This window comes from Hemitrygon akajei, chromosome 8 (genome assembly GCF_048418815.1).
Source record: "Hemitrygon akajei chromosome 8, sHemAka1.3, whole genome shotgun sequence".
Classification (NCBI taxonomy): domain Eukaryota; kingdom Metazoa; phylum Chordata; class Chondrichthyes; order Myliobatiformes; family Dasyatidae; genus Hemitrygon; species Hemitrygon akajei.
The window spans coordinates 133,631,237-133,657,704 of NC_133131.1; the positions used below are offsets into that span (position 1 = coordinate 133,631,237).

A 26,468-nucleotide genomic window follows, 5' to 3' on the forward strand; every position below is an offset into this window, starting at 1 on the left:
AATACACCCAATGACCTGGCCTCCACAGCTGCCTGTGACAATAAATTCCACAAATTCACCACCCTCTGGCTAAAGACATTTCTCTGCATCTCTGTTTTAAATGGATGTTCCTCTATACTGAGGCTCTGCCCTCTTGTCCTAGACTCCCCCACCATGGGAAGCATCCTTTCCACATCTCCTCTGTCTAGGCCTATCAACCTTTGAAAGGTTTCAATGAGATTCCCCCCCCCCCAAACTTTTAAATTCCAGCGAGTACAGACCCAGAGCTATCAAATGTTTGTCGTTGGCGTCCGTCAGCCCAAATGGATAACATAACACAAGCACACGCAGTTGTCGCTATTTAAAAACTGTTCACTCTGAGTGTGTCTAATGGCCACAGATGTTCACGTGACTGATGCTAGTTAGAAACTATTTGGCAGTAGCCTCTTGTGCCAGCTAAGTGGAAAAGTGTCCCAATATTATTTTATTTTAGCAATACAGCTGCGTAGCCCCTTCCGACCCTTTGAGCCAGCAAATCCTGACAACCCTGACTTAACCACAGCCTAATCACGGGACAACATATAATGTAGGAGGAAACGGAGCACCCAGGAAAAACGCACACATTCCATGGAGATAAACTCCTTCCAGAGGACACCAGAATTGAACTCCGAACTCTTGACGCCCCAAGCTATAATAGTATCGTGCTAATCACTATGCAAATAAACAAAGGGTATTCCAACAACACACACAAAACTATCTTCCAATTATTTTCTCGATTGATTTTTGTTCTTTAAGCATTGTCACAAAAAAGCGGCTGTACTGATTAATCCAATTATGTGGATTGATTTCTTGTTGTAACTGTTACGTTCCCCGTAACTGGGTGGCTCACCAGCAAAAATAGAGAGGTTCGCTGAAGTCTGATGGTACTATTTTCAAAAGTTTTTTATTTATAAAGGGGCACAAACGTATGGTTAATACAAAGCATTTAGATCATATACGTCGTCAATACTCAATCTAAAGCACAGGTATAGTAATAATCAATCAGAAATAAGCTCTATCGTTGTCTAGGGGATAATACTGAGTCCAATGGAATATAAAAGTCACTCAGAAATCTGCAGGCTTTTCCGTTTGGGAACCGCTGGCATTTCACGTGTTGGAGAGAGAGGATTTGTGAGAGAAAGGAACACTTGCCCGTTGTCTTTGCGAAGCAAATCCCTGTTGTTAGTTAAAAACGGTTTTTCCTTTGGTTTCAGCCACAGACTCCCGATCCGGAATCTAATGCACGTGGCTTCCTTCAAAATGGCTTCCCGCTCCGACGGGAAACGCTATCGTGTCTTCTTAGTATGTCTCCTTGGTGCGTCTGAGGGGCCGCCTCGGCAGCCCACCTTTTATCTGGACTGGCAGGGTTGTAGATGTCAATCAGGGTGGGGTGAGGCAATCTTTCCCCATCACCCAGCCCACGTTGCCCTGAGGGTTTGCACGTAGTCCAGTCCCTTATTCCACAAAGGTGTCTCCAAGAGACAATGGCCATGTCCGTGGCTTTTGTCTGGCTGAGAGGCCAGACTACATTCCAAACCTTAAGGCTTCTCTCTTATTTTCCTGAGTCCAATTTCAGCACATCACTCTCTCTCTTGCGATTCTCACAAAGGAGGGGGCTGGGGTCATAACATAACATAGTAATTTTTTTAATGTATTGAAATGTACTGCTAATGCAAAACAAATTTCACGACATATATCAGTGATAAATAATCTGATTCTGATTCTAATTCTAATTCATATGCTGCACTGAGAATTCTTGCACTCTCAGATTTGTAAAATTTACTTTTCACTTCTTGACAAAATTGTTATTAGAATCCCTAAATCCATGTATTGAACTGCAGAGTCAGTTTGTGTTAATTTGACATAATGTGCGATATTTTCCATTTTAATTTTAACTTTCACTGAAATAAATCATTCACTCAATGACATTGTTGAGTGGTTAGTTGCCTATTCTGTTGCCTAACATTCAAAGAATTTAATTTTATTTCAGTGAAATCCCATTCCTGATTTCAATTTATTTTAGTTATATGTTTAAATGTGAAAGCTTTTTCATAATTCAATTGAATTATTTTATAAATGTGGAACACATGTACGACCTTCAAAAGATTAGAAATAATAGAATAACAATTGATTTTTTTATTTGGCACTGACTTTCCTTTGATATTGATCTAGTAATTAACTCCTACAATACTCTATTTACACTTCCAAGAAATACAATGTAGCCAAAGTAACTGAATAAAAATAGTATCATCTAGCAGTGTGAAACAACTACCTCTCATGCTTTAGCCTAACTCTCCATGGAAAAGTTTTCTTTTGGAATTTGCATCTAATATTTCATACTTTGCATTTCTTAACTGAACTCAAAGTTTTACATTCATTTTCTCACATTACCCCTTCAATTTTCTGTTAGCATCTGACATATTATAAATCATGTTTATTCGGTTAAGCTTTAAACCCTTTAAGTGTCAACAAACACGAGGTTTTGCAGATGCCAAAAATCTTGATCAACACACAGAAAATGGTGGAGTAGCTCAGTAAGTTAGAAAGTATTTCTGGAGGGGAATAAACAGTCACTATTTTGGACTTCAGGACTGGAGAGGAAGGGGCAGGAGCCAGAAAGAAGGTGAGGTTGGGGGCAGGGGAAGGAGTATAAACTTGTAGGTGATAGGGAAGCCAGGTGAGGTAGAAGGTGGCTGGGTGGGGGAGAGGGGGATGAAGTAAGAAACTTGATAAGTGGAAGAGGGCTGAAGGTGAAGGAATCTGATAGGAGAGGACAGTGGACCATGAGAGAAAAAGAAGGTGAAAAGGTATCAGAGGGAGGTGAAGGGCAGATGAGAAGGGATAAGAAGGTAATCAGAATAGGGAACAGAAAAAAGTTAGCTGGGGGTGGGGGGGGGTGGTGTGGAGAAATTACTGGTAGTTAGAGAAATTGGGTTGGAGGCTACCAGGATGGAATGAGGTGTTGTTCCTCCACCTGAGTGTGGTTTTATCATGGCAGCAGAGGAGGCCATGGACTGATGTGTCGGAATGGGAAGTCAAATTGAAATAGGTAGCCATTTGGAAATCCTGCTTTTTCTGGTGGACAGGGCAAAGGTGCTCGGCAAAGCAGCCCCCATCTGCGTCAAGTGTCATCGATGTAGAAGAGGTGCAACTAGTACACCATATAGAGGAGATAAGCCTAGCAAATTCCCAGGTGATGTGCTGCCTCACCTGGAAGGACTGTTTGGTACCCGGAATGGTGGTGAGATCCATAACAAATGACAGGGTAGGAGGAGGTATCGTCAAGATAACTGTGAATGCCAGTAGGTTTGTAAAAGATGACAATGGATTTCATCTCTGGAGACAGACTGTTCACTGACATCTTATAGTTATCTTGATTTTAGTGCTTCCCGCTCTGTCACGTGTAAAAATGCTGTTCCCTTTTCTCAGCTCCAGGCTACATCCACACTACACCGGATAAATCCGTAACCGAAGCTCTTCCTCTTTGTTTTGACCCTTCGTCCACACTAAAACAGCGTTTTCGTCCCCCAAAACCGGAGACTTTCAGAAACGCTCTCCAGAGTGTGTAATTTTGAAAACATCGGATTGGCCGGAGCAGTGTAGACAGGGTAACCAGAGAAATCTGAAAACGCTGTCATGACGTGCCGGAACAAATGGTGACGGCAGCGCGCCATTTCATTGTTTTCTTGAACGCAACCTAACAATTTCAGAACAGACGGCAATGGGACTGAAACCAGAAGAGTTAGAAATGTACTCACCAAATACTGCGACCCATAACTTACTGAATAAATAAGTATACTCACTTTGCCCTGTTTTCTGTCCTTACTCGTATGAAGGTGGTTTACCTATTTACGCAAATACTTCTCTGACAATAGATGTGTAACAGCCTAATGTAACATTGTATGGAAGTCTAAGATAACACTGATGCAGACATGTTTTATACATTTAACAAGGTGCTTTGTTAATGCAACAGAGTTAGTCAGTTTTTCAATGTTCTTTGTCAGCCGGGTCATACTGTCCGTGAACTCCCTGTTGATTGCCTCTATATGCTCCGGTTTTTTTTTTAGTTTTAAGTCCTCCTGCACAAGATTCAACAGCTGTCAGTCGTTTAAGTTTTTCTGGTCTGTAACCGAACAACCGCGCACCAAGTCTTTCAGGGCGAAATTGGACACCAAACATGTCACTTGTTTTTGGTAGATGTGTCCTGCGCATGCGCAATAGGAGGAGATTCACTGAAATCTCTGTTTTAATGTGGACAGAATTACTTTCAAAAATGATTAGTATGGACACCTATCATTTTTATGCGAAACTGGCATTTTCAAAATTATCTGGTCTAGTGTGGACGTAGCCGCAGTGTCTCTGCTGCATTTGTTCTTAGGATTCTAGAACGTCTGAGATGCAAAGATTCCAAATATGTATGCAGTATACAACCTGGGATTCTTCTTCCCACAGACAGCCAAGAAACAAAGAAAATCATGGAACCTGTTCAAAGAAAAAGAACATCAAACCTCCCCCACCCCCCCAGCACAATTAAAAAAAGTAAATTGCACAAACCGAAAAAAAAAGTGAAAAGCACAAAATATAAAACACAAAATTGAAAAAGTTCAGGCATATTCAGTTCAGCTTAGTTCAGTTCGATCAAGTGCTGTGTCGTTTGTTATCTGCAGGAGGTCCCAATCAAAACCTCCCAAAATAACAACAAAAAAAAGGAGCGACCAGAAACCAGAAATGCATCACAGGTGAACTACAGAGTCCAATCCACAAACTTCATCAATTAAATCCTGCCCAAGACCCAGAACTCCAGCACCTTCCTCCAAAAACATCAAGCAAGAGGGAGAGAGACCATTCGAATGCAGGGTCCTTCCTCTGGGACCAGTAAGCAGGAGGGGGCGAGAAACCATCACAACGCAGACACCTTCCTCTGGCGGCAGCGAGCAAGATGCTGGTATATGCCGCTGAACGCCAGCTCGCCTTCTGCTCTTACCTCAATTTCAATCTTCCTCGATGCTTTAATCAGCGAGAAATGGAGTCGATCATGGGCTCACTTCTTGGCCTCGAGGCCACACGCTTCACTTGAGACCTCACTGAACACCTTGGTGACGGCAAAGTGCCAAATTGTTCAATTAGCCTGAAAACACACCAGCAAAATGTAGATCACAGGCTCCAAACACTCCAGTAAACTGTAGATCGCAGGCTCCAACAGTAGCAGAACTACATTTGAAAGAAAAAGAAGATGTGAAAGAACTGGTTTCATGAACTGTCTGGAGGATGTCACCCCTGGTCACATTGTTCGCTGGCATCATCTTCTTCCGGATATCCTCTTTTATCAAAGAACAGGTTTCCATTCCATCACCATTGATGCTGCCTTCATCAGCATTTCTTCTATTTTCCGCACATCTGCCCTCACCCGATTCTCCTGCCAGGGTAATGGGAATAGGGTTTCCCTTGTCCTTACCTACCATCCCATGATCCTCCGTATCCAACACGTCATTCTCTGTAACTTCCCCCATCTACAACGGGATTCTACCACTGAACACATTGTTCTCATCCTCTCTCTCCTCCCCCCTCCCCCGTCTCTCTACTTTCCATAGTGATTGGTCTCTGAGTGATTTCCCTGTCCACTCTTCTGTCCCCACTGATCTCCCTCCTGGCACCTATCCTTACAAGTGGGTCAAGTGCTGCACCTGGCCCTGTACCTCCTCTCTCACCACCATTCAGCTTTGGGCTAACAAACCACTTGCCAGTTGTTTTAATCAAAATGTAAACACTTGCCTTCCTATTTGCACTTCAGTGCCTCTCTACTCTCGTGGAACCTTTCTACCCTCTTGGAGCAGTGTAATTCGCTCACTGCTACTTGTCTGGCCTACTTCCAATCCAAGTCCGCAGCAGGCTAATTCTCTTAGTTGCATGTTTCAAATCTCTTGCTATGGCAGCTTCTTGTTTCCTGTCTTTATCCACCGCCACTCCCAGACTGATAACCGTGATTTTGTCTAAAACTTGCTGTGCAAGAATGATTTGGGGTAATGAACTCCCAAAGAAAATGCAAGCCCCAGAATAACATACAGGGAACAAGAAATTTGTTATTCTTTATTCAGAATTACCAGCAAAATTTCATGAGATGAAAAAGCAAAATCTGAATGAAAGGTAATTCATCAGTTACAAAATGTATTTCCTATATACTTAGCAACTTGATCTTTAATTGCAATGGTTGGCTGTGGGTTGTCAAATATCCTTTTGGATGTACTTAACACCTTTTAACGTAAGAAAATATCCCAACGCACTTCTAATGCTGCAACTAAATAGAAAGACATACAGTGATTTTGATTTGGATAGCAGGTTTTAAGATGGATAAACATTCCAGAGCTTTTCCAAGGATGTAGTTAGATAAGAGGTGTAAAGAAGGTGTCACTTGAATTGTCCTCAAAAGCTTTGTCCTGAGATTAGGTTGTGAGGTCATTATTAAATAAGGGGAAACAGGCAAAGGAATTCAGGAGATATTTCAAGTTCAAGTCATTCAACCATACATGAATGCCCATGAATATGGCCAAGTGCAACAGCATAACTCCGGGGCCAAGGTGCGAATCAGGTTACCAACAGTCATACACAGCACAAGGCACATACAGCACACATAGCTGTAAACATCCAGTCAGCAAAAAAACTTCAAAGTCCACGTCCCTGAGTTTCTGAATGTTGCAGCAGTCTGCATTTGAACACAATACAGCTTGACTTCCACACAGTGAACACTGGCAGCCATGACCCATGCCCCAACATAAGGCCTCCAGCACGGACCCTCCTGGGTGGCTGAAACCATCTGACATGGCGCCCTGCGGCCTGGTCCCCACTACAACTGAGGCCACGCAACTCCTCCGCAGTCTGTCTCACCAATAAACTAGTGACATTCCACACTACCAATGCCCCATTATGTCTTGTGATCACAAGAAAAGCAACTAAGACAATCACTTACTGTTAGCCTGTACACTGCCTTCACGCACCAACACCACTCTGACGCGGGCAGCAGCATAGTCCACACCGAGTCCAGCTCCTTCAGTTTCTCCTGCAGTGAGCAACTCGCTGATGGGGTCGACCTGCAGTACCTAATGCTTGGATTCTTAAAAAATGTTTATAAAGGACAATAACACTTTTAGAAGTTGAAGTTGCTGCATCTGAGTACACAACCACCTTACCCGAAACAGAAGCAGAGAACATTACAAATTTGCAGGTACTGCTGTCAGTAACAGCAGTAAGGTATTTGACTGAGACAATAATGAAAACATGATTTTAGAGTTGAAGGAGCAAATATTTAGAAAATTTATGGAGGGTAAAGCTGGAGCTGAATATGTCGATGACAATTTAGCAGTCATTCAGGAGCCTGGGACAATTTAGGTCAACAAGTATGAGTGTAATTGATGAATGGGATTTAGTGTGGATTTGGTTATGGGCAGCAAAGTTGCTATGGTAATTTTGTGGAGCATGAAAAATGAGAGGCTCAGCAGGAAAACGTAAGGATACAGTAGTTGAATCTGGGCAGTAACAAATACTTGGATCACTAAGTGACATTCGTCACTAAAGACCTTCACCATTGAGACACAACCTTCTTTATTACTACCACTGGGGAAAGGGTACAGCAGCCTGAAGACCCACATTAAACAATTCAGAAATGGCTTCTACCCCTCCACCATCAGGTAGCTGAATGTTCTATGAACACTACCTCATTATTTTTTGCAATATTTATTTCTTTAATTTATAGTAATTTATATCTTTGCACTGTTGCCACAAAACAACATGTCAATAATAGTGATTCTGATTCTACTTGGATAAAAGTTCAGATCTTGCAGAGTTAAAGTACATGGTAGAGTAGACGGTTAACAACCTGGCGGATTACTGGGCTAGACTTGATGATAGTAGGTATAAATTGTAAAGCTTCTGAAGGTAGCTGAATTAGAAGCTTTCTTTTACTGCGGACTTAAGTAGCTTTATTGTTGTACAAATTATTTTAGACTTGTTCAGTATTTCACAGCTATAGCCTGATTTATAATTCTAAACTAGCCTCAATAATAATGAGCATGAAACTACCAGATATAAAGACATATTTGATTCATTGATTATCCTATAAATAAGGGATATCAGCTGCGCATACCCACTTTCATGAATATTCATCGCATGACATACTGTATATGCTTTGAAATGGGGCAACCACTTCTTGATGGTTGGGCGTGGGACAGTCAATAGCAGATAGCTCATGTCATGCAGTTGCACTTCTGCCTGCAAGGTTTGAAGAAGGCTTTTATTCAGCCCTTAATACTTCCATTTACCACAATTTTTGTTAGGAGTTTTATGGAATTATTTTGTCTATTCCATAACAATATTTCAAAAGGGGCATCTGCCTTTGATTCTGTACCAGGATGTGGTTGTGTTTGTGTTTTTGATGTACTTTGTAGAATTGGGTTTTTGACTAGAGCTTTAGTGTAGGTAACTACTGACTGGAAGATAATTGACAGCAATCCTCTAATTCAACATTTTTGCTTAAGGAGGAATGTTCAAGCTAAACCTATAATTTTGCAGTTAATTTACTTACTAAGTGATCATTGTGGATGTTTTAAACCCACTTTTTTTAAATCAGGGATTCACTTGCTTATAAGTTCAAATCAGGCACCGTGGTTAAAGTAGATGGAGGTATAGATGGAGGTTTGTCTTTAAGACAGATTCTTAAAGGAAGTTCCCAGATGATTGCTAGTGTTGGCTGAGGCAAATCTGGTGAATTTAAATGCAACTAAAATGCTTTTGGGTTGCTGTTTAAAATAGAAGCGCTCGTATGTAATTAGTAATTACATGTAGAATAACGAGGCTGTTTCCAAACAGTGGATAAGTTTCAAGATCTGGTGAATGCTTTATACCAGAATACCAAACAAGACATTTTCCAACTTTATGGTTAGTATGAAACATTGTTACTTATAATGTTCTTTTCATGGTACAGAATGTGAACATCATTGTCTGTGAGGAAAATTAGTCATTTTGACAAAATGTGACTTCTTTTGTAACTATTGTGTATTTGATAGTAGTTCCTTGTCTCTCAAATATTTAATTTTGTAGTAATTCTCAATGTAATGGCAATGTTGTTAATGTGTGAATATGGGACCTTGAATCTGTGTGGTGTGACTTTTAATAGGATTGTGTGTGTAGCAGCCTCAGATTGATGTTTGCTTGAGCACAGCAGTGAAGAGACTAGACAACTGTAGCATTGTGCGATGTTGGGGGATGCACAAAATTGCACTTCCAACCATCATTCTCTCTTAAATTTAATTCTTTTTTACACAGGGTGCTTCTTAAAATATTAAAAATATACATTTTGTATGTTTTCTTCCAATTTCCTTAATTGGCGGATTCACTCAATGCAATCGAGATACAGTGTCACTCTGGCACTGTGTCAGATTAGCTGTCCCTCTGCAGTCAAAATTCAGGAGCTTCATGTGCTTTCTCCTGCTGGAATTTTAACAATATTCTGGTGCTGCTTCACATTATTAGGTTGTGGAAGTCTCAGAAGTTTCACAGGTTTGTGTTGATGTAAGCAATAGTTTATGTCACCCAATTACTGCTAAGTGTTTTATTTGTCTTGCTTATTAACTGCCTGCCAATAATTGTGGTCTGCTTATTGTAGGCATTGGCATCAAGTAAAACTAATTAGATTACACAATTGATTGGGTGAAAAATTAGTTTGAATTGAGTTTTCATGGGTATGGAATTATTGATATGTAATAAAACCTTTTCTGGTGGTAAGTTATCTTTGTGACAGAATGGTTGTATCATCTTTGAGGTTCTGATCTTGTATGTCATCAGAGAAAAAAGTAGAAATTGTGCTGTTGTCTTTTCTGTAATAAGTGATGTGTTTGATTCTAGGAACATTCAAGACCGCGCACTGTTGAAGGTTTACCACAAGGATCCTGCTCATATCTCTTTAAACCATTCAAGGACTTTAAATGGAGATGTAAGAGTAAGTACAAATGTGCATATAAGATTGTATATGTATGTATGTGTATTTGAAATACTTGTTATCTTAAGTTCAACATTTAACTGATCAAATGATGGCAGTATGATCCTTTAATTGGCTGTGGACTTACACAAAAATTAATCTATGTGTAAATGGCTGACTGAACAATGTAAAAATGTACCTTGTGCCTTTGATCTTTCTCCATCCTGCAGATAGTGTGTAAATCAGTCCCTCAGCACATGGTTCCACTTTTGTGATAATGATAGCAGGTCTTTTGTGAGTAACTCACTGGGTTGTATAACTAAAAAATAACTAGGGAGCTATTGTACAGAGGCAGTACAGTTTTAAAACTTATTTTTGCCTTTATAAGTGAATACTGATTTCACGGGATTATTTTTACTACATATACCTGTCAAGTTGGTGAAGTTTCAGTAAGTTGTTTATGGGATGCAATGCCACCTAAGATGCAACGTAGTGTAATAGCAGCTGGGGTGTGTTATTTAGCCTTGCTGAATTCTGTTAATTTGTTGTGTTTAGTCTAAACTATGTGGGAACTCAGCTAAATGCAGCAATGTCATAATTGTGTTAAAATGCGCAGTTAGCAGTTTCACTATTTCAAAAAGGAATGCCTACTAAAACTCAGTTGAGGATGAGTCACTACATTGTTCTTGGTGATTGTACTGTGATTGAAGGTTCCTTTAGTACACCCAGCAGCAGTCCACACAGGTTTTCTTTCCATTAAAATCCAAAGTGATTACATCAATATGTATTGAGTTCACAAATGCTCTTGTGTTCTCAGATACGGCTTGCATTGGTACTTCTTGCCAGATAGAAACATGTGGAGCAGTCAGAGCTGGTTGGCTGTGTTTTTAAATGATTTTTAGGTGTGGTCTTGCAGCTCTTTCCAGGCTGTAATCACATCATTCCTCCCTCCTCTGTGTTTGTTTGCTTTTGCGATAAGCAGCAGTGAAGTGCTTCCATTGTCCAGCCTCAGAGGTGAGTTTTCTGCATACTCTCCTCAGCCTAGATCAGTGTTTTCCTGAAGGAACATTCCAGAATGTATTTTTGGAACCTACTCATACGCCGCCTGCTCTGAGAGAACAAATGCTTTAAAACAAACATCTGCAGTCTATTTAAAATGAAGATTTAGTCAGATGTCGGTTGGTGAAGGTACGTATGGTTATAAACTTACACCGAGTTGTTGCTAACGAGGGCTGTTAAGTGTTGTGTCCAAGGGGTGGGGAAGTTAAATAAGTGTAGTTAAATTGCATTCTGTGTTCGGGCAGGCACAGTGATAAGGCAGATTTTCTCAGAAACTGCATAGGAAGTCACTGTGACCTGAAAATAAATTATAGTTGGCATGAAGATCTCTGATCTGGTTTAATGTAATTTCTTCTAAATTGCTTCTCCAATAATCAATTCTGTCGTCTGGTGTTCCAAGGAGGTATGCAGTTTTCTAGCAACGAGATATGAACCAATAACTCAGACATAAACAGAAAAGGTTGTTTTGCTGTCGATTTGTAGCTCTGTAAGAAATAGTGAACGATTGTTGGTGAGCAGTGACATTTGAACAAATGGCAGAAAGAATATAGAATTAAAGGGTTATATACGGAATTGATGGATGAACTTTCATTCACAACACACTGAATGAGAAAGTGAAAGCGTTCTGGTTTGCTGTGATGTCGCTGCTCTCTGCCGAGCATTGAGTGAGGGCCCAATTTATCTAAAATTTTGTGGTGTTGACAGGAATTCTGTATTGGTAAACCTAGGTGTTAAAATGACGAGATTAATGTCTCTCCCTCTTTTGTCTTCTGCACTTGCTTCGCCCAGTCCCCTGCTGGGACGACTTTCAAATTTCTGCTGTCACAAACACTTAAGAGCAGAAGCAAAGGTTTAACTCAGGTGCTTCTCTGATGTGACTATCATTTGTTCTGAATCTCAGTATTGATTTCCCTGGCGGGGCGTCATTCAAGCCTGGGTCTTGCCATTGAAACTTAACCAGCTGTTCAAACACTGGAGATCACCATTAAACCCAGTTCCTCCCTTAAACAACCACCACAGGTTTATCAGCAGTGTTGTCATGTATTCTTGTTTTTTTTCCGCTTTGCATTGCAAAATGTGTTCCTGATTACTCATATTTATTGATGTCCAAAACAGAGTAATACAATGAAATATGGTTCTTATGAACATAATTAAATAAACTGTAACACTATGAGGTGGTACTGAACTGAATTGTAGTGGAGAGGTTCCACTGGCTCAGCTCAGATCAAAGCTAAAACCTCCCTCGCCTCTGTGGGTCTCCTGTGCATTTGATAGATTTGTTGAGTCATTGTCGAAGGTCAAAAAATGTAATCCTGCCTGGCCAGGGTTATTTTCAAACCTGTCACTATGCTTCTATTTTTAAGACAAAAATCAGATTCAGGCTATGCCATCACAGAGTAGGGATGGCTTCTGTCTCCCAGTCCCTTCCCTGTTTTGTAGCTCTGTATGTACACTCAATGGCCATTTGTTAGGTGCAAATATCTAATCAGCCAATCATGTGGCAGCTACTCAATGCATAAAAACATACTGACATGGTCAAGGGGTTCAGTTGTTGTTCAGACCAAACATCACAATGGGAAGAAATGTGATCTAAGGACTTTGATGGTGGAATGATTATTGGTGCCGGATGGGGTGGTTTGAGTATCTTAGAAACTGCTGATCTCCCGGGATTTACACCCAAAACCGCTAAAGTTTACAGAGAATGGTGTGAAAAAGAACAAAACACATCCAGTGAGTAGCAGTTCTGTGAGCAAGAGGTCAGAGGAAAGTGGCCAGACTGGTTCAAGTTGACAGGAAGGCAACAGTAACTCAAAGCAGTGGTGTGCAAAAGTGCGTCTTTGAATGCACAACATGTCAAACCTTGAAGTGGTTGGGCAACAGCAGCTAAAGACCATGAACATGCCTTTATTAGGTACCTCCAGTGTACATTAGGACCAGAGGACACAGATGGAGTGGATGTGGAGAGTATGCTTCCTACTACCTTAGGCCACAAACTTATCAATCACCCCTGCTGTGGACAGTTTCTGGAGGTCCAAGATCCGTATGCTCCACGACTGATGGACTAATTGTGTAAATGTGGGAAGGGACTATGTTGAAAAATGAATGTGCCAGGTTTTCTAAAATTGACTCCTTCTACCTTGGGCCATGAACTTATCAATCACCCCTTGTCTATGTCACCATATACAACCCCGAAATTTTTTTTTGTGGGATTACTCAATAATAGAATAATAGCCATAATAGAATGAATGAAAGATCACACCATCTCGGGTGTTCAACCAGTGTGCAATCTGTGCAAATACAAAATGAAAGAAATAATAATAAATAAATAAGCAATAAATATTAAGATGATGGATGAAGAGTCCTTGAAGGCGAGTCCATAGATTGTGGGAACATTTCAATGATGGAGCAAGTGAAGTGAAGTGATGTTATCCCCTTTGGTTGAAGAAGCATGATGGTTGAGGGGTAAAAACAGTTCCAGAACCTGGTGGTGTGAGTCCTGAAGCTCCTGTGCCTTCTTCCTGGCAGCAGCAGAAAGATGAGAGCATGTCCTGGGTGCTGGGTGTCCCTGATGATGGATACTGCTTTCCTGCGGCAATGCTTTGTATAAGTGTGCTGAATGGTGAGGAGGGCTTTACCTGTGATGGACTGTGCCACATCCACTATGTTCTCTAGAATTTTCCATTCAAGGACATTGGTATTTCCATACTAGGCTGTGATGTACTCTCCAATTTGTTTGTTACTTTATTCTCCTTCCCCCACCGCTCCCAACCAAATCCATCCTAAAACAATATGTTTCAATTACCTTCACTGGAAATGGATGTGGGAGTATGAGATCAGTGCTTGTACTTACTCAGCAACCCCCATCCAAAGAAAGATTTTTTTCATCGTTAATGGTATGCTTTATGTTGCTGTCACATTTCACCCCACTTCTCACCAAAGCTCCCAAGCCCAGCTGCTTTTAATGCTCTGCCCTTTATTGCACAGTGACTCTGCAAGTTAAGCAAATTCCATTTGTAAAGGTGAAATTTGTAGAACTTTATTGGTCATGCTTTGTACTTAAAATTATTCCATGTGGGGCAGTATTTCATTTGCTCCAGTGAATATCTGTTGTTATGCAAGCATTTAATGGAAGTGTTGGGTTATACAGTTTTTGTTGTTGAGCCACACATCCTTAAAGCTTTGAGAACAAGGAAAGCATTTAACCAAACAGAGTTAGGAAGGCACAATCTGAACCAAAGCCTGGTAGGGCATTATTGATTATTCTAGGCAACCTTTGTGTTAATGTCTTTCAAAGACTTTTTCCATGAATGTGCTTGACAATCAATTTTATTAAATGCTGTGAAGAGTTGAAGATGAGATATAAATGGAAATTAAGCAATCCCCACTCTGCATGTATATCATGTTATCATGATAAAAATAGTGTACATATTTGTGGCCCATGTTAATGTTCCCTCTTTCCCTCTCACTCTTCTTCACTTTCTCCCACCTACACCTACCCTCATAATTTGAAACTTTTTTCCCCTAAAAGGGGAATTTCATTAGCTAATTTCAATCCTGAAGTATACGCTGAATCTTGATCTTGAAATGGTCTTCAAGTTGTTAATGATTGCATAATCTATTTGATCACCTTGACCAGTTTTAGGTAAAAAGATATCTATAACTTACATTTGGAAGAAAGATTGAGGGAGCAATGTGCAGTTTCAGAAATGCCACATTAAATGCCTGGAATCTACCTCTTGCAATCACTCTGGTATTCAGGCTTCTGTGTTAATGTTCAACTGCTTTGGAATTTAGTAAACTGGTGCAAGCTTTTGCTCTAACAGAACCACCTTTGATTGCAGTGCACTGATTTGATCAAAAATATTCACAAGTTTTGGGTAATAAATAAGGAAGCTTAACTTTTTTTTGGCTCTAATTCGCTACAAACTTGACGCAGCAGGACATCACTAGTTCTTCCCAGACAAAATCCACAGCCACGTTGAGGGGAAAAGCTCCATGTATTTGCTGAATTAAGCAAAGTATAATGATGTAGTTTTTTTCTGAAGGGCACATACCTGTGGCCTTAGATTATACTGTATTGCTGCAATGGAATTCTGTCTGAGTCTCTTTACAATGTCTGCAACGGCCTTTCAGTCAGACTCTAATTACTTTCGTTATAGGAGTATAGTCTTGGTGGATGTTAATATAACTCAATAAAACTTTTGGCCAGGGAAACATCTGAGGATAACAATGAATATTACTTTACATAATTGCCCAGAATGTTAAATTGCCCAAATGCATTTTAACTACGTTAGAGGGGCAGCAGATACTGAAAATTTGCAATAAATTCAGTCCATACAGAAAGCAAAATAAAGCAGAGTCATGGGGGAAAAAGCCAAAGCATAAGACCAGCTAGATTCGTGTAACAAAAGGAACTTATGGGTTTGTAGGGTACCGTAATTGGTGGAAACATACATAATTCACAACCACTGACATTGAGTTGGTGCTTCACTTAAAGAGCCTGGTCTGATGTAATGACGTAATTACATAATTAATTTTTTTGCGCATTTTTGTGTTCAGGTTTTGGAATTTAATAAAATCTGTTAATGGTTGTCCTTAAGCATAAATTGCCTCACTTCATTTTATTTATGGAGACGTACAGGTGATTGGCTGCCTCCGGTACTGTAACAGTCCCAGATTCTAACAGCCTAGTGGGCAGGTGAGCATCTCCAAGTTTTTCTCTGTACTGACCTGCGGAGACCCTGACAACTATACGTGCATCCAACTGCAGCTTCTAGCAGACTGTGTTAAGGAGTTGGAGCTGGAGGTGGATGAACGCCAGATCATTCAGGAGGCTGATGAGTTGATAAGACAGGATATGCAGGGAGTTAGTTACACCCAAGGTTTAGAACTGTGTGACTGTCAGGAAGAGGAAAGGCAGCCAGTGCAGAATACCCTTGAGGCCATTAACCACAACAACAGGTATACTGAATTGGTTACTGTTGGGGATGACAGAGCAGGGGAAAGCACAGCACTCAGGTCTCTGGGAGGTTGGGTAACAGAGGAATGCAGTAAGATAGGGGATTCTATAGTCAGAGAAACAAACTGCAGATTCTGTGGGTGTGAAAGAGACTTCCGGATAGTATGTTGCCTTCCGGGTGCCAGGGTCAGAAATGTCTCTGATTGGGGCCGCAGCATTCTCGGAGTGGGGGTGGGGGAAAGATGAACAGCCAGAAATTGTCGTGTACATTGGTACCAATGACATAGATAAGAAAAGGAGGGAGGTCCTGAAGAAAATATCTTAGGGAGTTAGGTAGAAAACGGAAAAGCAGGACCTGCAGGGCAGTAATTTCTGGATTGCTGCCTGTGCCACGTGCTAATGAGAGTATGAATAGGATGACTTGGTAGATGATTGTGTAGCTGAGGTGCTTGTGCTTGTGAAGGGTTTCAGATTTCTGTATCACTGGGAACTCTTCTGGGGAAGATGTTTCCTTGAGCCCATTACGGGTAGTGGGGTGTAGGCCATCAAGAAGAGCTCACTAGAGACCTCTGTCCTGGGCCAGTCTTTCAAGTCTTTCTGCAGTACTGGATTTTTATGGGATGTGGTTGCTAAACCTATACTCAACCCTCCTCCTTTCACGGTTGGGCTTGGGACCGTCAATGGTAAGAGTTCTGGGGAAGGCATGACATGTACAAAAATGGTGGGTAACACTTGAACTTGGGAGGGATCAATATCCTTGCAGCAGGTTTGCTACAGTTGTTGGTGAGGGTTTAAAATAAATTGGCAGGGGGTTGGGAACTGGAATGATCGAACTAAGAATGGAGCAGTTGGTATTCAAGTAGATACAGTGTGTAGTGAGTCTATGAGGAAGCACCAGCAGATAATAGGGTAAAATGGCAGTCAGTGGGATGACTTGAAGTGTAGTGTGGCAGCAGAATCGAAAAGGGTGATGATACAGGACTGAAGGTGTTATACAGTATTTGAATGCACGCAGTATATGGAATAAGGTAGTTGATCTCGTAACACAATTAGAGATTAGCAGGTATGACTTGTGCATCACTGGTTCATGACTGAAAGAAGATCATAGTTGAGAGCTTAACATTCAAGGATACACATTGTATTGAAAGGACAGGCAGATACATCCTAAAGATGAAGAAGTATTCTAAAGGAAGGATGTGGCAACCATGGCTGACAAGGGAAATCAAAGACAGCATGAAAGAAAAAAAGAGGGCATGTAATATAGCAAAAATTAGTGGGAAGTTGGAAGATTGGGATGCTTTCAAAAAACCAACAGAAGACGACTAAAAAGCCATAATGAGAGAAAAAGATGAAATATGAAGTAATCTAACCATTAATTAAAGAGGATACATAAAGATTTTAAGGTATATAAAGACTAAAATAGAGGCGCGAGTGGATATCGGACTGCTAGCAAATGGCAATGGAAAGGTAGTTATGGGGGACAAAGGTATGGTGGTCAGACTTAGTGAGTATTTGGTATCAGTCTTCACTGGGGAAAGCACTATCAGTGTGCCAGAAAAGTGGCCATGTTGGGGACAGAAGTGAGTTAGTTGCAATTACTAAGGAGAAGGTGCTTGGAAAGGTGAAGGGTCAGAAGGAAGGCAATAGATAAGTCACATGGACCAGATGGACTACACCCAAGGGTTCTGAAAGAAGAAGCTGAAGAGATTGTGGAAGCATTGGTAATGATCTTTCAAGAATCACTAGGTTCTGAGTTCTGGAATGGTTCCATAGGGCCGAAAATTGCAAATGTTACTCCACTCTTTAAAAGGGGGAGACGGAATTTAACTGCCAGTGGCCTGACTTCAGAGGTTGGGAAAATGTTGGAGTCCATTAGTAAGGATGAGGTTTTGGGGTACTTGGAGGCACATGATAAAGTAGGCCAAAGCTGATATTGTTTTCTTAAAGGCAAATCTGTTGGAACTCTTAGGAAATTACAGGTAGCAGAGACAAAGGAGATATAGTGGTTGTTGTTAACTTGGATTTTCAGAAGGCCTTTGACAAGGTGCTGCACATGAGGCTGCTTAACAAAGTAATAACCTAAGGTAGAAAATTGGGTGATTGGCAAAGGCAGACAGTGGGAATATAGAGGACATTTTCTGGCTGGCTGCCAGTGACCAGTGGTGTTCTGCAGGGGTTGGTTTTAGGACCACTTGCTTTCATGTTATATGTCAACGATTTGAATGACAGAATTGATGGCTTTGTGACCATGTTTACAGTTTGCCCTAGAACTAAGGACATAGCCTCAAGATTCAAGGGAGTAGATTTAGGATGGAGATGAGGAGGAACTGCTTTTCCCAGAGAGTAGTGAATCTGTGGAATTCTTTGCCTAATGAAGCAGTGGAGGCTACCACAGTAAATATATTTAAGAAAAGGTTGGAGAGATTTTTGCATAGTAGGGGAATTAAGGGTTATGGGGAAATGGCAGGTAGGTGGAGAAGAGTCCATTACCAAATCAGCCATGATCTTATTGAATGGCGGAGCAGGCTCAACAGGCCAGATGGCCTACTCCTCCTCCTATTTCTTATGCTCTTCTTTGCCTATTCTCCAAATCTGTCCAATTCCTTCTGCATAGTTCCTGCTTCCTCCATACTACCTGCCCCATCTACCTATCGTTGTATCATAAAACATTTACAACGATAGGTAGATGGGGCAGGTGGTGTTGAGGAAGCAGGAACTATGCAGAAGGAATTGGACAGATTTGGAGAATGGACAAAGAAGTGGCAGATGGAATACAATGTAGCTCAAGTGTATGGTCGTGTACTTTGATAGGAGGACTAAAGGTGTAGACTATTGTCTAAATGGGGAGGAAATACAAAAATCAGAGGTGCAAAGGGACTTGGGAGTCCTCGTGCAGGATTCCCTAAAGGTTAATTTGGTTATTGAGTCAGTTGGTAAGGAAGGCAAATACAATGTTAAAATTCATTTCAAGAGAACTAGAATATAAGAACAAGGATGTAGTGCTAAGGCTTTATAAGTCATTGGTCAGACTGCCTTTGGGGTATTGTGAGTAGCTTGGGCCATTTATCTAAGAAAAGATGTGCTGATATAGGAGAAGGACCAGAGGAAGTTCATGTGAATGATTCTGAGAATGAAACATATGGAAATTAACACATGGGAAGAGTTTGATGCTGCAGGCCTGTACTCGCTCAAGTTTAGAAGAATGAGGGGGAAGTCTCTTTGAAACCTATTGTACGTTGAAAGGCCGCTCAGAATGGATTTTGAGCGAAGGGCGCTGAGTAGGCTACGGTCAATTATGGATAACTCTGAACATCCTCTACATAGCACCATCCAGAGACAGAGAAGCAGTTTCAGTGACAGGTTACTATCGATGCAATGCTCCTCAGACAGGATGAAGAGGTCAATACTCCCCAATGCCATTAGGCTTTACAATTCTACCGCCAGGACTTAAGAACTTTTAAAAAGCTATTATTAATGCTTTTTGAGACGGTGATTTAGATGCATATCATATTTTTTTACTGAGTTAAGTATTGTATGTAATTAGTTTTGCTACAACAAGTGTATGGGACATTGGAAAAAAAGTTGAATTTCCCCATGGGGATGAATAAAGTATCTATCTATCTATCAGGAAGTTTCCTATAGTGGGTGAGTCTCGGGCCAGAGGCCACACCCTCTGAAAACTGCAACCTTGATTTAGAACAGTAATAAGCAGGAATTTCTTTAGCCGGAGGGTAATGAATCTGTGAAATTCATTGACAGTGACAACTGTGAAAGCCATGTCACTGGGAATATTTAAAGCGCAAGTTGATAGGTTCTTGATTAGTCAGGGCATCAAAAGTTACGGGAAGAAGGCAGGAGAATGGGGTTGGGAAGGATAATAAATTTGCCAGAATGGAATAGTGGTGCAGAATCAATGGGCTGAATAACCTAATTCTGCTCCTCTGTCATATGGTTTTATGGTCTATGCATATGCACAAATATTTGGAATCTGACTTCTCACTTATTAGGGCAATCACAATGCAACCATTCACATCCAAGAAAGAGATTAGTTTGTAAGAAACTCATTGCAACTGGTGGAATACTTTATCCCAAAAGAAATTTGCTTTTGAAGGGCTTTTATAACAACAAATGGACTATATGATCTAATTTTAATAAATTTGGCATTCTGGACTTGCACAGAATAGCGTGCCTATACCCCCTCTCTCCGTAACGTCCAACAGTATTGTAGATTTTCAGCAGACCAAACCAAAATGAAGACACGAGCGTGGAAGAGAAGTCAGTGAAATGATAAAAGAGAAACACAAATCTGGGGAAGGGGACAAAGACCATCTCAAAGGCTCTGAACATGCCTCGGAGCTCAGTTCAGTCCATCGAGAAGATCTGGAAAAAATTATAAAACCTCAGCCACACTGTCTAGGTCAGGCCACCCTTCTAAACTTATTTGCCAGAGAAGAATAGTACTTGTAAGAGAGGCTCCTGTGATGCCAACAGTCACTCTGAGTGAGCTGCAGACATCAGGGCCTGCAACTGGAATGAAGTTCATGGCTCCACAATTTCTAAGGTCTTGCACAAAAAGGGTATTTATGGAAGAGTGGCAAGGAAGAAGCCCTAGCTTTAAAAAAAAGGGCATGTTCTTGCCCATCAAAACTTTGTAAAGCATCACTTAGAAGATACTGTAAAGATGCAGAAGGTCCGGTGGTCGGATGAGACTAAAGTGGAACTTTCTGGCTTCAAAATTAAGTGCTACATGTGGTATAAATCTAATAACCGTGCATCAGCCAGGTAACACCATCCCTACTGTAAAGTATGGTGGAGATATCTTCATGCTTTGAGGGTGCTTTACAGCAGCAGGGACTGGAAATCAGGTCAGGATTGATGGGAAAATGAATGCTGCTAAATACAGAAAGATCCTGGATGAAAACCTAATCAGCAATAAAAACCACGACTCAAAATCCCTGGTCATAATACTCATTTATGTTAACAAAGGGTTGGGGGCTGAATATTCTTGCAAGGAACTGTAAATCAGTTGAATATTCCATCTTCCAATGCAGCATATTCATATAAAATTCCTTGGAAACTTGGGATAAGGGGGGTATGTTGGTGAGGGTAGTGTGGTTGATATACTGTACATAAACATCAGTAAGGCATTTGACTAGATGCAACATGGATGTCTTGTCCAAAGTTTCAAGAGTCCAGGGACCTAGTGTAAGTTGGAAAATTGGTTAGAAAGTTAGATTAGTTAGCAGAAAGTTGTGAATTGGTTGGCAAAATAGGCAGAACAATGGCAGGAGGAGTTTAGTCCTGACAAGTATAAATAGGGTGGATAGTCAGTACCTGTTTCCCAAGGCACCAATGGCAAACACCAGAGCGCATATGTTCAAAATTAAGGGAGGGAAGTTTATGGGAGACATCAGGGTTAAGTTTTTTACACAGAGGGTTGTGAGTGTCTGGAATGACTTGCCAGGGATGGTGGTGGAGTCTAAAACATTAGGGGTATTTTAAGAGCCTCTTGGACAGGCACATGGATGAAAGAAAAATAGCGGGTTATGGGGTTGTGTGGGTTTAGTACTTTTTTTAAAGGATTATATGGGTCGGCAGAACATGGAGGGCTGAAGGGCCTGTACTGTGCTGTAGTGTTCTATGGTTCTATGGTAAGTCTGAGGCGTTGCACTTTGGAGGACTAGTATGGGTAGGACCCTAGTGAAGAATGAAGAACAGAATTCAGATGTACAAGTTCAAGAAGCCTGGAAGGAAGTTTGTGGCGCAGGTTGATAAGTTGGTGAAGAAAGCATATGAAATACTAGCCTTCATTAACCAGGACATAGACAATAAGAGCATAAAAGTACTGTTGCAGCCTTAATAGTTGGAGAACTGTGTGCAGGAGATGATTGCACTGGAGATGGTGCAGAGGGAAGTTGACAGGATTTTGTCTGGGATGGAATGGTTCAGTTCTGCTGATAGACTGAATATGCTGAGATTGTTTCCTTGAGTGGAGGAGGCTGAGGGTGGGGAGACCTAATTGACATTTACAAAGTTATGCAAGGCAAAGACTAAAAAGTTAGCATGAAACTTTCTCCACTGAAAGAGGCATCAAAAACTACTGGACACTATTTTAGGGGAATGTTTGGAGAGGATCTGAGGAGAAATATTTTCACTCTAAAAGGTGATTGCCTAAGGTAGTGGAAGTGAAATCTTTCACATATCCAGGTGATCAGGTGATACCTCCAAGTATGGTATCAGTACTATTAGTGTGGATGCAGAAGATACAAAAGCCTGAAAGCACACACCACCCGGCTCAAGGACTGTTTCTACCTCACTGTACGGAACTATTAAATGGTTCCCTAGTATGATAAAAAGGGCTTTTGACCTCACAGCCTACCTCATTATGATCTTGCACTTATTGTTTACCTGCACTGCATTTTCTATGTAACTAACAAAAAAGCACAATAAATATAAATATATAAATATATTTTAATATATAAACAATCCTATGAAGCACAATGTACAAGTAACTGTTAGATTAATTGACTGATTGTGTGTACATAAGGTGACCCTAGGTGATGTGTATGTAGCGGTGGAGTGGGTTAATGTTGATCAGCTGGTGGCATGGGGGTAATGCACAAGTGGTCTCAGGATCTCTTGGTGAATCTGAAGGATTCAGGAATGCAGGCATAGCACCCGGAATCGTCATTGAAAGCAAAGTCACCAGGGTGGATTTCAGGCAGAAGCAATGTGGAACATGACCATCGATCGCCACTTCCTCGCATCCTCCTGGCCAATATGCAGCCATATTGGAGGAAAAAGAATAGAGGATCTAGGGGTAATGTTGCTGTATCAAATGAGAGATTGTTACATTCCATTTTTCACTGATACATGGCTCACAGTGCTGCAGCCTGAGGAATTCTCAATTCCTGATGTCAGCATCAGGAAAGGGCAGAGATGGCAGTGTCTGATTCATGATAAACACATCATGGTGCTCTGACATAGTGGTCTTGTCTCATTCTTATTCTGACCTGGAACACCTAATGGTTAAGTGCTGACCATCCTATTTCCCAAGAGAGTCCTCTGCCATGATCCTGACCACAGCTTACGTACTGCCAAAGGCAGATATCAAGCAAGCACTCGATGTATTGAGTGCCATGATTTAAAAAAATAAGAAATGGGTTATCCTGATGCTTTCATATCCTTGCCGGGGATGTATGTACTTCGACAATAAATTCACTTTGACTTTGACACTTGAAATCTGCTCATTATGTAACTTCAAAATGCCAAATCAATTCACTTCAAATCATTATACTGTGTTTATTATAAGGAAGGGTTAGCCATGCTGAACGTTTTCTGGTGTAGTGAATTTCTGCTCATTGGAATTTGTGTGGCACTGCCTCTTATGCTAATTAACTTTTGAAAAGTGCAGCTGATGAGCCTGTTCAAGCACTTGCCGATTGTTACGATTATTTTGCAGGTATATTTGTTTCATGGCAACACAAGGTTCTGTACTGGCTTTTCTCTCTCTCAACATTTGTTCAAAGCTATCATAAATTTTACTGAACTTGGGTGTGTTCCTATTACAGAAAACTTTAGAGGTTATGTTTACAAATTAGTGCTCCTGCAGCAGGGATTTGCCATTATTTTTAATGGATAGAAAATCAGTGAGCACGCCCTTAAGTTTCCAACATTCATTCCTGACATGCAGAAAGTCACACCAAGTGCGTAAATTCTTAAAATTACTCTCGACTCAAAATGAATGCATTAATGAAAAACTCTGTTTTTCTTGAGTGCTCAAATATTTAACCAAACCGAACCTGCTTAGCAACCCATATGCCAGAGTTCCAAATACACCACCGGGAAATTTTATTTAAACAATATGGTTTTATGTTGTGTGTGTTTATGATGAGTGCCTCAGTAAAGAGTTTACTTGAAGAGTTTTTAAAAAAACTATTGTAATTTTGAATGCGGCTGATAGGTGATGCATTGCAAAATCATTTTAACTCAGAAAATGTTAAAACTGAATTTTGGTCTATGCTAAGTTTGCATTCTTACTTATTTAACAGCAAACAAGACACTCCATTTGACTTTCATAACCCTGATTTTAGGAGGCAAATATCATTTATACACCCAGTATTGTTTCAGGGTGGTGATGAGGAAGCAGGACAACAGAGTCCATACTTCAAGTGTACTTAGATCAAACCGTCGTTAACACTTTACTGGCAAGTACCATTGAAATTCAGTAGAGGAAAATGGGAAAGCGTTGTTGGAGCAATTAACCATAACATTTTGATCCAAAATTACATTTACATAGTTAAGTATTTTCCAAATGTTTCTTCAGAAATTTTCAGAAACAAGCTATCAACAAATTTGAATAAGAGCATTCCGAAATACAGTAAGTATATGATCTCAGAGTATCAGTATTTGACTACCATTTGGTATTTATATATTTTTTTAAAAATTCATTAAAAGAAATGTTGGGTACTTGCACATTTCACCACTGGGAAGTTGACACTCTCACATTTAGTACACTGCATTGATACATCTCGTTCAATAACACCTTTCCATAAGTGCTTCCAAAATATTAGCAAAGCAGAGTATTGTAAAGTAATAGAACAGTAAATTATGAGACAGAGCCTGTATCCACTTGTGTCTAAACTGCTGGTTCTCCGTAGCTCTATTGCCGAGCAAGTGCTAGAATGCAAAGTGGAAATGTGGTGTGAATTACTGTCTGCTCAGTAATTATACAGACACTTAGATGCTGGGATCTGCAGCAAAAAGCTGGATCAAAGAGCAGATACTGTAAAAATTCCATAATTCAGGAGCATGTGTGGAGACAAAAGGACGGTCAGTGTTTTGGTCAATAACCCTGCATCAAGGTGTAGAGGGAAAATAGCCAGTATATAGAAGTGAGATGCAGGGGTGAGACTGGGCTAGTAGGTGAAAATCAGGAATTATCTCTCTTTTTATAAACAGCAAAAACTATTTGATGTTTTCTTGGCATTCCAGAGAACTATTCAGAACCCAAATTTCAATTTGATGATAATTTTTTGAAGATTGGTGTAATACAGCACAGAAACAGGTCTTCTGGTTCACCAAGGACGATGAGGGGAGGTTTGATAGAGGCATACAAAATAATGCGGGCTATAAGGAGGGTAAATGCAAGCAGGCTTTTTCCTGAGGTTAGGTGAGACTAGAACTAGAGGTCATAGGTTAATGGTGAAAGGTGAAACGTTTAAGGGGAATCTGAATGAGATGATCTTCATGCAGAGGGTGGTGTGAGTGTACTGAATGAGTTACCAGCAGGTTGGATTGCAACATATAACATTGCAAGAGATGTTTGAATAAGCACATGATGGATGGGGTATGGAGGGCTATGGTCTAGGTGCAGGTCAATGGGACGGGGCATAATAACAGTTCACTATGAAGGGCCTGTTTCTGTGCTGTAGTGCTTCATAGCTCTATATCCATGCTGAGCCTTTCCGACCAGCTGCGCCCATCCCACGTTCCCGCATTAGAACCACATCATTCCATGCCTTGCCTAAATAAGTGCCTGTCCAAATGCCTCTTAAAGCTTGTAATTGTATCTGATTCCACCACCTTCTTTGACAGCGCATTCCAGTTTTAAAATAAACTTGGGCTTCAGAAAACTCCTTCCTCTCACAAACCCATGCACTCTTATTTTTATAACATCATAATTGAAATAATGTTTCCCTTTTGATAGAGTTAGTTTTTTTCTCTTGCTTCATTAGAGAGTAGCCTTTTATAATTACCTTTTGAATTGCTCCAGTGTAGGCGGTGTACCTCCAGCTGCTAAGGTCCTAAGCTCTGGAATATTTTTCTCTAAACATTTTACTTGCCTCTTCTAAATCCCTTTGTAAGGTCTTTCTTCTTGGCCCATACTGTGCCCTTAAAGTGCTTTTTGTTAAATTTTATTGAACATTCCTGCGATGAACCTTGAGAGTTTTTAATATGTTTGTCCCAGCTCGGGTTAGGTCAAGTAATCTCAGGAAAAGATTTGCACTGTGTTGCTGGCTGGATCCAACAGTATGCAAAGTTATAGTATGATTAAAATGTGATGTAGTTAGTGCAGGTTGAAACATTCTAGGCTGGCATTCTGTGGACATCTCCCATGGTCCAGTATTGTTTTGAATCTATAGTACCGGTCTATATTAATCAATTAATTCTAATTAAGGTCTGAGATCTGTACTCACTTGCTATGAATCTACTAGTTTAAGTTTGTGATCTCAACCAACTGTTCTCAGAAACCCAACTTGACTGGGCAGTACCTATACTTAAAAAGAAAAGTATTTCTGGTCAGAGTAAGATGATGGGGGTGGGGGGCAATTCCTAGAGTGTTACCAGTCAGGTCCCAAAGATGCCAGATTAGAGTATCTTTCTGTATTTGAAACAAAGATGAAACTGTTGGAAATGTGAAAACCCTTCCACCACCGTTGGCCATTTTTTCCCAGGGCAATA

The 26,468-nt window shown here is 40.6% G+C and overlaps 1 protein-coding gene across 17 annotated transcripts in view; it reads left to right on the forward strand.

The window, feature by feature from the left end:
- Positions 1 to 26,468, forward strand: part of LOC140732271 (sickle tail protein) — a 634,545-nt gene that overhangs the window by 503,049 nt on the left and 105,028 nt on the right. For 15 of the 17 annotated variants that reach the window (XM_073054676.1, XM_073054677.1, XM_073054678.1 and 12 more), the window contains one exon: positions 9,913 to 10,006. In XM_073054676.1, coding sequence (XP_072910777.1) covers positions 9,913 to 10,006 — 94 coding nt within the window. The other 2 variants (XM_073054675.1, XM_073054674.1) reach the window with 2 other exon arrangements.